We start from the raw sequence: 12,540 nt of genomic DNA, 5'->3' as shown, positions 1-12,540 counted from the left end.
GAATAATCATGCTCAAGGCCTTCTGATCATCCTGGAAGGAAGATTGAAGTCGTGCCAGTTAAGGCATGCCATGTGCACTTAGGAAACATGTTTTCGAGTGATTAGTCCCAATAGTGTTGACGCTATGAGCATTGAAAAACAAGACACGCCCCTAAGATGTTCATTGGGCCATAGATCTTTACCACAATGAGATATAAATAAACAGTTGACATATTCTACGTCATCTGGCTTCAATGATTTGATTGATATCAGGTTTTGTTGATTTGGACCAAGCATGTAGTTAAGAAAGTCAATGATGTGTTTTTCACAAAATTCAAAATGGAGGAAAGTCTAAGTAGGCGGAGCTTAGTGGTCTGAGAGGGTTTCTGTAGAGCAGGTGGACATGTGTGAACAAGTCAATCGGACATTCTGGGTGAGGGGCGTCGCCGGTCAAAATTGGAGGGGGCGCTAGAGAGCAACTATGAATTTAAAAAATGTGACTCCTTGATCAGATGGCTATTGTCACCAAGACTGACAAGCGTGCCAAATATGGTTAGTTTTAAAAATGTCTACGTGCCCCAGAAATGCTCCCAAAGTAGACAATTTCTAATAAACTAAACTAATAAAATCAGTGAGACGCGTGTGTCTCACCTTCCTGTGTGGGGGACAGTGAGACGGGGGAGGACTCCTGGACAAGTCCGGGAGCTAAGACAGTCTCTGGACCCGTGAACCAGATACATGATCAGTGAGTCATCAGTCTGGTGTGAAGTCACTTTGTGATGTCAGAGGGACTCACCTTGAGGGGGCGAAGCTGAGCCAACCTGCAGCTGATCAGGACTGATAGGCTGAAATGAGTGAGTGAATAAACAAATGAATGAACGAGTGAATGAATGAGAGAACGAAGGAAAGAGTGACTAAATAAACAAACGAGTAAAGGAACAAACAAACGAGTAAAGGAACAAACAAACGAGTGAAGGAACAAACAAACGAGTGAAGGAACTAACAAACGAGTAAAGGAACAAACAAACGAGTAAAGGAACAAACAAACGAGTGAAGGAACAAACAAACGAGTAAAGGAACAAACAAACGAGTGAAGGAACAAACAAACGAGTGAAGGAACAAACAAACGAGTGAAGGAACAAACAAACGAGTGAAGGAACTAACAAACGAGTGAAGGAACAAACAAACGAGTGAAGGAACAAACAAACGAGTGAAGGAACTAACAAACGAGTAAAGGAACGAGTGAAGGAACAAACAAACGAGTAAAGGAACTAACAAACGAGTGAAGGAACAAACAAACGAGTAAAGGAACAAACAAACGAGTAAAGGAACTAACAAACGAGTGAAGGAACAAACAAACGAGTGAAGGAACAAACAAACGAGTGAAGGAACTAACAAACGAGTAAAGGAACAAACAAACGAGTGAAGGAACAAACAAACGAGTGAAGGAACAAACAAACGAGTAAAGGAACTAACAAACGAGTAAAGGAACAAACAAACGAGTGAAGGAACAAACAAACGAGTGAAGGAACAAACAAACGAGTGAAGGAACAAACAAACGAGTAAAGGAACAAACAAACGAGTGAAGGAACAAACAAACGAGTAAAGGAACAAACAAACGAGTAAAGGAACAAACAAACGAGTGAAGGAACAAACAAACGAGTGAAGGAACAAACAAACGAGTGAAGGAACAAACAAACGAGTGAAGGAACAAACAAACGAGTAAAGGAACAAACAAACGAGTGAAGGAACTAACAAACGAGTAAAGGAACGAGTGAAGGAACAAACAAACGAGTAAAGGAACTAACAAACGAGTGAAGGAACAAACAAACGAGTGAATGAACAAACAAACGAGTAAAGGAACAAACAAACGAGTGAAGGAACAAACAAACGAGTGAAGGAACAAACAAACGAGTGAAGGAACAAACAAACGAGTGAAGGAACAAACAAACGAGTAAAGGAACAAACAAACGAGTGAAGGAACTAACAAACGAGTGAAGGAACTAACAAACGAGTAAAGGAACTAACAAACGAGTGAAGGAACAAACAAACGAGTGAAGGAACAAACAAACGAGTGAAGGAACAAACAAACGAGTGAAGGAACAAACAAACGAGTAAAGGAACTAACAAACGAGTAAAGGAACAAACAAACGAGTAAAGGAACAAACAAACGAGTAAAGGAACAAACAAACGAGTGAAGGAACTAACAAACGAGTAAAGGAACTAACAAACGAGTGAAGGAACAAACAAACGAGTGAAGGAACAAACAAACGAGTGAAGGAACAAACAAACGAGTGAAGGAACAAACAAACGAGTAAAGGAACTAACAAACAAGTAAAGGAACAAACAAACGAGTGAAGGAACTAACAAACGAGTAAAGGAACGAGTGAAGGAACAAACAAACGAGTAAAGGAACTAACAAACGAGTGAAGGAACGAGTGAAGGAACAAACAAACGAGTAAAGGAACTAACAAACGAGTAAAGGAACAAACAAACGAGTGAAGGAACTAACAAACGAGTAAAGGAACGAGTGAAGGAACAAACAAACGAGTAAAGGAACTAACAAACGAGTGAAGGAACAAACAAACGAGTAAAGGAACAAACAAACGAGTGAAGGAACAAACAAACGAGTAAAGGAACAAACAAACGAGTGAAGGAACAAACAAACGAGTGAAGGAACAAACAAACGAGTGAAGGAACAAACAAACGAGTGAAGGAACAAACAAACGAGTGAAGGAACAAACAAACGAGTAAAGGAACAAACAAACGAGTGAAGGAACTAACAAACGAGTAAAGGAACAAACAAACGAGTGAAGGAACAAACAAACGAGTGAAGGAACAAACAAACGAGTGAAGGAACAAACAAACGAGTGAAGGAACTAACAAACGAGTAAAGGAACAAACAAACGAGTAAAGGAACTAACAAACGAGTAAAGGAACAAACAAACGAGTGAAGGAACAAACAAACGAGTGAAGGAACAAACAAACGAGTGAAGGAACAAACAAACGAGTAAAGGAACAAACAAACGAGTGAAGGAACAAACAAACGAGTGAAGGAACAAACAAACGAGTAAAGGAACAAACAAACGAGTGAAGGAACAAACAAACGAGTAAAGGAACAAACAAACGAGTGAAGGAACAAACAAACGAGTAAAGGAACAAACAAACGAGTGAAGGAACAAACAAACGAGTGAAGGAACAAACAAACGAGTAAAGGAACTAACAAACGAGTGAAGGAACAAGTGAAGGAACAAACAAACGAGTAAAGGAACTAACAAACGAGTAAAGGAACAAACAAACGAGTGAAGGAACTAACAAACGAGTAAAGGAACGAGTGAAGGAACAAACAAACGAGTAAAGGAACTAACAAACGAGTGAAGGAACAAACAAACGAGTGAAGGAACTAACAAACGAGTGAAGGAACAAACAAACGAGTGAAGGAACAAACAAACGAGTGAAGGAACAAACAAACAAGTGAAGGAACAAACAAACGAGTGAAGGAACTAACAAACGAGTAAAGGAACAAACAAACGAGTAAAGGAACAAACAAACGAGTGAAGGAACAAACAAACGAGTGAAGGAACAAACAAACGAGTGAAGGAACAAACAAACGAGTGAAGGAACTAACAAACGAGTAAAGGAACAAACAAACGAGTAAAGGAACTAACAAACGAGTAAAGGAACAAACAAACGAGTGAAGGAACAAACAAACGAGTGAAGGAACAAACAAACGAGTGAAGGAACAAACAAACGAGTAAAGGAACTAACAAACGAGTAAAGGAACAAACAAACGAGTAAAGGAACAAACAAACGAGTAAAGGAACAAACAAACGAGTGAAGGAACAAACAAACGAGTGAAGGAACAAACAAACGAGTGAAGGAACAAACAAACGAGTAAAGGAACAAACAAACGAGTGAAGGAACAAACAAACGAGTGAAGGAACAAACAAACGAGTGAAGGAACAAACAAACGAGTAAAGGAACAAACAAACGAGTAAAGGAACTAACAAACGAGTGAAGGAACAAACAAACGAGTGAAGGAACAAACAAACGAGTGAAGGAACAAACAAACGAGTGAAGGAACAAGTGAAGGAACAAACAAACGAGTGAAGGAACAAACAAACGAGTGAAGGAACAAACAAACGAGTAAAGGAACTAACAAACGAGTGAAGGAACAAACAAACGAGTGAAGGAACTAACAAACGAGTGAAGGAACAAACAAACGAGTGAAGGAACAAACAAACGAGTGAAGGAACAAACAAACGAGTGAAGGAACAAGTGAAGGAACAAACAAACGAGTGAAGGAACAAACAAACGAGTGAAGGAACAAACAAACGAGTAAAGGAACTAACAAACGAGTAAAGGAACAAACAAACGAGTGAAGGAACAAACAAACGAGTGAAGGAACAAACAAACGAGTGAAGGAACAAACAAACGAGTGAAGGAACAAACAAACGAGTGAAGGAACTAACAAACGAGTGAAGGAACAAGTGAAGGAACAAACAAACGAGTGAAGGAACAAACAAACGAGTGAAGGAACAAGTGAAGGAACAAACAAACGAGTAAAGGAACTAACAAACGAGTAAAGGAACAAACAAACGAGTGAAGGAACAAACAAACGAGTGAAGGAACAAACAAACGAGTGAAGGAACAAGTGAAGGAACAAACAAACGAGTAAAGGAACTAACAAACGAGTAAAGGAACTAACAAACGAGTGAAGGAACAAACAAACGAGTGAAGGAACAAACAAACGAGTGAAGGAACAAACAAACGAGTAAAGGAACAAACAAACGAGTGAAGGAACAAGTGAAGGAACAAACAAACGAGTGAAGGAACAAACAAACGAGTAAAGGAACTAACAAACGAGTGAAGGAACAAACAAACGAGTGAAGGAACAAACAAACGAGTGAAGGAACAAACAAACGAGTGAAGGAACAAACAAACGAGTGAAGGAACAAACAAACGAGTGAAGGAACTAACAAACGAGTAAAGGAACTAACAAAGAGTGAAGGAACAAACAAACGAGTGAAGGAACAAACAAAGAGTGAAGGAACAAACAAACGAGTGAAGGAACAAACAAACGAGTGAAGGAACAAACAAACGAGTGAAGGAACAAACAAACGAGTAAAGGAACTAACAAACGAGTAAAGGAACAAACAAACGAGTGAAGGAACTAACAAACGAGTGAAGGAACTAACAAACGAGTGAAGGAACAAACAAACGAGTGAAGGAACAAACAAACGAGTGAAGGAACAAACAAACGAATAAAGGAACAAACAAACGAGTGAAGGAACAAACAAAGAGTGAAGGAACTAACAAAGAGTGAAGGAACTAACAAACGAGTGAAGGAACTAACAAAGAGTGAAGGAACTAACAAACGAGTGAAGGAACTAACAAACGAGTGAAGGAACAAACAAACGAGTGAAGGAACTAACAAAGAGTGAAGGAACTAACAAACGAGTGAAGGAACAAACAAACGAGTAAAGGAACTAACAAACGAGTGAAGGAACTAACAAACGAGTGAAGGAACAAACAAACGAGTGAAGGAACTAACAAACGAGTAAAGGAACAAACAAACGAGTGAAGGAACTAACAAACGAGTGAAGGAACTAACAAACGAGTGAAGGAACTAACAAACGAGTGAAGGAACTAACAAACGAGTGAAGGAACAAACAAACGAGTAAAGGAACAAACAAACGAGTGAAGGAACTAACAAACGAGTGAAGGAACTAACAAACGAGTGAAGGAACTAACAAACGAGTGAAGGAACTAACAAACGAGTGAAGGAACTAACAAAGAGTGAAGGAACTAACAAACGAGTGAAGGAACAAACAAACGAGTGAAGGAACTAACAAAGAGTGAAGGAACTAACAAACGAGTGAAGGAACTAACAAAGAGTGAAGGAACTAACAAACGAGTGAAGGAACAAACAAACGAGTGAAGGAACAAACAAACGAGTGAAGGAACAAACAAACGAGTGAAGGAACAAACAAACGAGTGAAGGAACAAACAAACGAGTGAAGGAACTAACAAACGAGTAAAGGAACAAACAAACGAGTGAAGGAACTAACAAACGAGTGAAGGAACTAACAAACGAGTGAAGGAACAAACAAACGAGTGAATGAACAAACAAAGAGTGAAGGAACAAACAAACGAGTAAAGGAACAAACAAACAAGTGAAGGAACAAACAAACGAGTGAAGGAACAAACAAACGAGTAAAGGAACTAACAAACGAGTGAAGGAACAAACAAACGAGTGAAGGAACAAACAAACGAGTGAAGGAACAAACAAACGAGTGAAGGAACAAACAAACGAGTAAAGGAACAAACAAACGAGTGAAGGAACAAACAAACGAGTAAAGGAACTAACAAACGAGTGAAGGAACAAACAAACGAGTGAAGGAACAAACAAACGAGTGAAGGAACAAACAAACGAGTAAAGGAACTAACAAAGAGTGAAGGAACTAACAAACGAGTGAAGGAACAAACAAACGAGTGAAGGAACAAACAAACGAGTGAAGGAACAAACAAACGAGTGAAGGAACAAACAAACGAGTGAAGGAACAAACAAAGAGTGAAGGAACAAACAAACGAGTGAAGGAACAAACAAAGAGTGAAGGAACAAACAAACGAGTGAAGGAACAAACAAACGAGTGAATGAACAAACAAACGAGTGAAGGAACAAACAAACGAGTGAAGGAACAAACAAACGAGTGAAGGAACAAACAAACGAGTGAAGGAACAAACAAAGAGTGAAGGAACAAACAAAGAGTGAAGGAACAAACAAACGAGTGAAGGAACAAACAAACGAGTGAATGAATGATGAATGAATGAACGAGTGAGTGAAACCAGGTTTCTCTAATCCTATACCTGGACTACAGAAATCAGGAAGCTCACCTGTGCCTCAGGTGTGTTGTGGGTTCGGCCAGGCGGCGACCCCTGCCTGCTGTTTGGGGCGGAGCCTGTCTGAGGGGAGGGGGGCCTGTAGGATAGCTGGGAGGAGAAAGGAGCAGAGAAGGAGCCATGGCTGGGAGGATGAGGACCCAGGGGGGGAGACTGGAGGGAAGGGGTCCCGGGTTGGGGCATTAAGGACTGGGCCATATTCATGGCGAGAGAGAGCACGTTGGCCAGAGAAAAGAGAGGCTGGTCAGGGGGGTGCCAGTGAGGAGGGAGGGTGGGAGCTGAGGAAGAGGAGAAGGTGAGGAGGGAGGGGTTACTGTGGAGGCCGGGGGTGGAGCTCTCGGCGGTGTAGGGGGAGTAATGGGGAGAAAGAAGGTTATACTGAGGAGGCATGGGGAGGTTGGGGGGAGGAGGGTGGGGAGAGTCTGGGCCGGGGTAATCGAAGGAGGAGGGAAGAGGCTGATGGGAGGAAGCTGGAGAGGGGGGGGGGGGGGGGGTTAAGATTATAAACAAGGGGTTTCTTAGGGTATAAAATAAACCACAGGGGCTCCAGGACACTTCCCTGAGGGGCCCCAACAAGAGTTACATAAATGTCGTTTTAAAATGATGATTGACAGAAGAGGACGATGTGTAACATGTATACATAAATGAACAGATCAAGTACCGGAGGAGGTGTGGAAAGACTGTGACCTCAGTGGTCTGACAGGGGGAGTGGTCTCACGTTCAATGTAGAAGTCTCCGCCCTTCAAGGGGGAGGGGTCTGCATCTGCAATGTCTGATGGGAAAACATAACTATTGATTAGAGTCAGTTCATGTAAATTCAATTCAGTTTATTTAGTATAGCCCAGAATCACAACCTCCCCTCAGAGGGCTTTACAATCTGTACACATACGACATCCCTGACCTTTGACCTCACATCGGATCAGGAAAAACTCCCAAAAAAACACAAAACAATATAGGGAACTCGGCTTGGAACAAATAATTCACAGGACTAGTGGGCTGGCTTACGATATAGATGACAGTGTCCCTTTAAGAGCTGGCATCGTAACCAGGGCAACGGGATGGCGTTGAGGGGAGATGTCAGTGTCAAAGGAGTTTTGTTTGTGGAATAAACGGCCACAGAGGTGTGCAGCCAACAGATAAACCTTGTCTACTGCATTCATTCCTGTGCTCCTACAGAGATATATATATATATATATATATATATATATATATATATATATCTATATATAGATATATATAGATATATATATATATCTATATATATATATCTATATATAAATATAGATATATCTATATTTATATCTATATATATATATATATATATAGATATAAATATAGATATATATATATCTATATATATATATATATATATATATATATATATATATATATATATAGAGATATATATATATATATATATATATATATATATATATATATATAGAGATATATATATATCTATATATATAGATATATATATATATATATATATATATATATATATATATATATAGATATAGATATATATATATACTGTGTGTCACTGGATTGAACTCACTTCAGTCTTTTCTTACCAGGAAGTAAAGATGAGGACATGGAGAGACCCTGTGTCTGCAGGGTGGGCTGTGAAGACACACACAAGACAAAACAGAACAAACACACAAGCAGTGAAGATGAAGACGTCTGCTGTTGTGATGTAATGATCGATACTGATAGGCATAGGTTCTGGTCCAGGTTCTGGTCCAGGTTCTGGTCCAGGTTCTGGTCCAGGTTCTGGTCCAGGTTCTGGTCATCTCACGGCTAGACTACTGTAACTCCTCCTTCAGGTCTACCTGCTAATGCCATTCGACCTCTACAGCTCATCCAGAATGCAGCTGCTCGGCTGGTCTTCAACCTCCTAAATTTACCCACAATCCTCTGCTCCTCCGCGACCTTCACTGGTTACCAGGACATGGTCTAACCTCACACCCAGGACATGGTCTAACCTCACACCCAGGACATGGTCTAACCTCACACCCAGGACATGGTCTAACCTCACACCCAGGACATGGTCTAACCTCACATCCAGGACATGGTCTAACCTCACACCAGGACATGGTCTAACCTCACACCCAGGACATGGTCTAACCTCACACCAGGACATGGTCTAACCTCACACCCAGGACATGGTCTAACCTCACACCAGGACATGGTCTAACCTCACATCCAGGACATGGTCTAACCTCACACCAGGACATGGTCTAACCTCACACCAGGACATGGTCTAACCTCACACCCAGGACATGGTCTAACCTCACACCCAGGACATGGTCTAACCTCACACCCAGGACATGGTCTAACCTCACACCCAGGACATGGTCTAACCTCACACCAGGACATGGTCTAACCTCACATCCAGGACATGGTCTAACCTCACATCCAGGACATGGTCTAACCTCACATCCAGGACATGGTCTAACCTCACATCCAGGACATGGTCTAACCTCACATCCAGGACATGGTCTAACCTCACATCCAGGACATGGTCTAACCTCACACCAGGACATGGTCTAACCTCACACCCAGGACATGGTCTAACCTCACATCCAGGACATGGTCTAACCTCACATCCAGGACATGGTCTAACCTCACATCCAGGACATGGTCTAACCTCACATCCAGGACATGGTCTAACCTCACATCCAGGACATGGTCTAACCTCACACCCAGGACATGGTCTAACCTTACACCCAGGACATGGTCTAACCTCACACCCAGGACATGGTCTAACCTCACACCCAGGACATGGTCTAACCTTACACCCAGGACATGGTCTAACCTCACACCCAGGACATGGTCTAACCTCACATCCAGGACATGGTCTAACCTCACATCCAGGACATGGTCTAACCTCACATCCAGGACATGGTCTAACCTCCACCAATCAGCTTGTAGCTCCTTCACTTCGAGCTAAACACTCAAAGTCACGACTGTTTGCTGTGCTGGCTCCTCATTGGTGGAACGAGCTCCTCATTGACATCAGGACAGGAAGTCTCTACAGACTAAAAACACATCTTAGTGACTATACCTTGAATAGGGAAGGTAGAGCCGTAGTAGCACTTTAGTAGCACTTAAATGTCCCTTACCGATAACACTTTGTAGTTTAGCACTTTAGTAGCACTTAAATGTCCCTTACCGATAACACTTTGTAGTTTAGCACTTTAGTAGTACTTAAATGTCCCTTACCGATAACACTTTGTAGTTTAACACTTTAGTAGCACTTAAATGTCTCTTACTGATAGCACTTTGTAGTTTAACTTTATTGAAGAAATTGTACTTGCTTGATTCTTGTTGTTCTGAGTTTGGACTCATGGTTTAATGCACTTATTGTAAGTCGCTTTGGATAAAAGGATCAACTAAATGTCATGTAATGTAATGTAATTTGTGGTCACACAGACTGAATGATTTGTGGTCACACAGACTGATTGATTTGTGGTCACACAGACTGATTGATTTGTGGTCACACAGACTGATTGATTTGTGGTCACACAGACTGATTGATTTGTGGTCACACAGACTGATTGATTTGTGGTCACACAGACTGATAGGTTTGTGGTCACACATACTGAATGATTTGTGGTCACACAGACTGATAGGTTTGTGGTCACACATACTGAATGATTTGTGGTCACACAGACTGATTGATTTGTGGTCACACAGACTGATTGATTTGTGGTCACACAGACTGATAGGTTTGTGGTCACACAGACTGAATGATTTGTGGTCACACAGACTGATTGATTTGTGGTCACACAGACTGATTGATTTGTGGTCACACAGACTGATAGGTTTGTGGTCACACATACTGAATGATTTGTGGTCACACAGACTGATAGGTTTGTGGTCACACAGACTGATAGGTTTGTGTTCACACAGACAGATAGGTTTGTGGTCACACAGACTGATAGGTTTGTGGTCACACAGACTGAATGATTTGTGGTCACACAGACTGATTGATTTGTGGTCACACAGACTGATTGATTTGTGGTCACACAGACTGATTGATTTGTGGTCACACAGACTGATAGGTTTGTGGTCACACATACTGAATGATTTGTGGTCACACAGACTGATAGGTTTGTGGTCACACATACTGAATGATTTGTGGTCACACAGACTGATAGGTTTGTGGTCACACATACTGAATGATTTGTGGTCACACAGACTGATTGATTTGTGGTCACACAGACTGAATGATTTGAGGTCACACATACTGAATGATTTGAGGTCACACATACTGAATGATTTGTGGTCACACAGACTGACTGATTTGTGGTCACACAGACTGATAGGTTTGTGGTCACACAGACTGATAGGTTTGTGTTCACACAGACTGATAGGTTTGTGGTCACAGATACTGAATGATTTGTGGTCACACAGACTGATTGATTTGTGGTCACACAGACTGATAGGTTTGTGGTCACACATACTGAATGATTTGTGGTCACACAGACTGATTGATTTGTGGTCACACAGACTGATAGGTTTGTGGTCACAGATACTGAATGATTTGTGGTCACACAGACTGATTGATTTGTGGTCACACAGACTGATAGGTTTGTGGTCACAGATACTGAATGATTTGTGGTCACACAGACTGATTGATTTGTGGTCACACAGACTGATAGGTTTGTGGTCACACATACTGAATGATTTGTGGTCACACAGACTGATTGATTTGTGGTCACACAGACTGAATGATTTGTGGTCACACAGACTGATTGATTTGTGGTCACACAGACTGATAGGTTTGTGGTCACACATACTGAATGATTTGTGGTCACACAGACTGATAGGTTTGTGGTCACACATACTGAATGATTTGTGGTCACACAGACTGATTGATTTGTGGTCACACAGACTGAATGATTTGAGGTCACACATACTGAATGATTTGAGGTCACACATACTGAATGATTTGTGGTCACACAGACTGATAGGTTTGTGGTCACACATACTGAATGATTTGTGGTCACACAGACTGATTGATTTGTGGTCACACAGACTGAATGATTTGTGGTCACACATACTGATAGGTTTGTGGTCACACATACTGAATGATTTGTGGTCACACAGACTGAATGATTTGTGGTCACACAGACTGATTGATTTGTGGTCACACAGACTGATTGATTTGTGGTCACACAGACTGAATGATTTGTGGTCACACAGACTGAATGATTTGTGGTCACACAGACTGAATGATTTGTGGTCACACATACTGAGGAGTCGGTCAGCGTGGAGGTGGACAGGTGAGGCGACCTGTCGGCTGGCTGCTGTGGATGCATTAAAGACTCCGCCCTCTTGATGATGTCATACATGCGAAGGATGAATCCTCCCCGCTCCAACGGTACGATGAAGTCTCTGTGGATCTTTACAAGCGACAAAATATAAAAAGCTCTTGACAGTCGGTTTCTGGATCCAACATTTACAGTAAAACAACAGCCCGTGCAAAACTCTGGAGAAAAGATGATGACACATTTATTCATTCATTCTTTAAAGTATTAACAGGTTGAGTTGCATAGATGTACTAAATGTAGAACATAAATAACATATGAACATATTAATACAAATGAGCTCCTAGTCTTTTATACTTGAGGTTCGGTTGATCTACAAGAC

The 12,540-nt window shown here is 41.3% G+C and overlaps 1 protein-coding gene across 1 annotated transcript in view; it reads right to left on the bottom strand.

Moving 5' to 3' along the window:
• LOC117734700 (serine/threonine-protein kinase WNK4-like) overlaps positions 1-12,540 on the bottom strand; it is a 36,458-nt gene that overhangs the window by 5,425 nt on the left and 18,493 nt on the right. Inside the window, exons 14-19 of the mRNA XM_034538945.1 lie at positions 12,144-12,293; positions 8,457-8,505; positions 7,544-7,654; positions 6,877-7,352; positions 776-824; positions 631-696 (exon numbers count right to left, since the gene is read on the bottom strand). Coding sequence (XP_034394836.1) covers positions 631-696; positions 776-824; positions 6,877-7,352; positions 7,544-7,654; positions 8,457-8,505; positions 12,144-12,293 — 901 coding nt within the window. The remainder of the gene's footprint in view (positions 1-630; positions 697-775; positions 825-6,876; positions 7,353-7,543; positions 7,655-8,456; positions 8,506-12,143; positions 12,294-12,540) is intronic.

Source organism: Cyclopterus lumpus, chromosome 8, assembly GCF_009769545.1.
Source record: "Cyclopterus lumpus isolate fCycLum1 chromosome 8, fCycLum1.pri, whole genome shotgun sequence".
NCBI classification, from domain to species: domain Eukaryota; kingdom Metazoa; phylum Chordata; class Actinopteri; order Perciformes; family Cyclopteridae; genus Cyclopterus; species Cyclopterus lumpus.
This window is presented reverse-complemented; position numbering and strand designations above follow the sequence as displayed.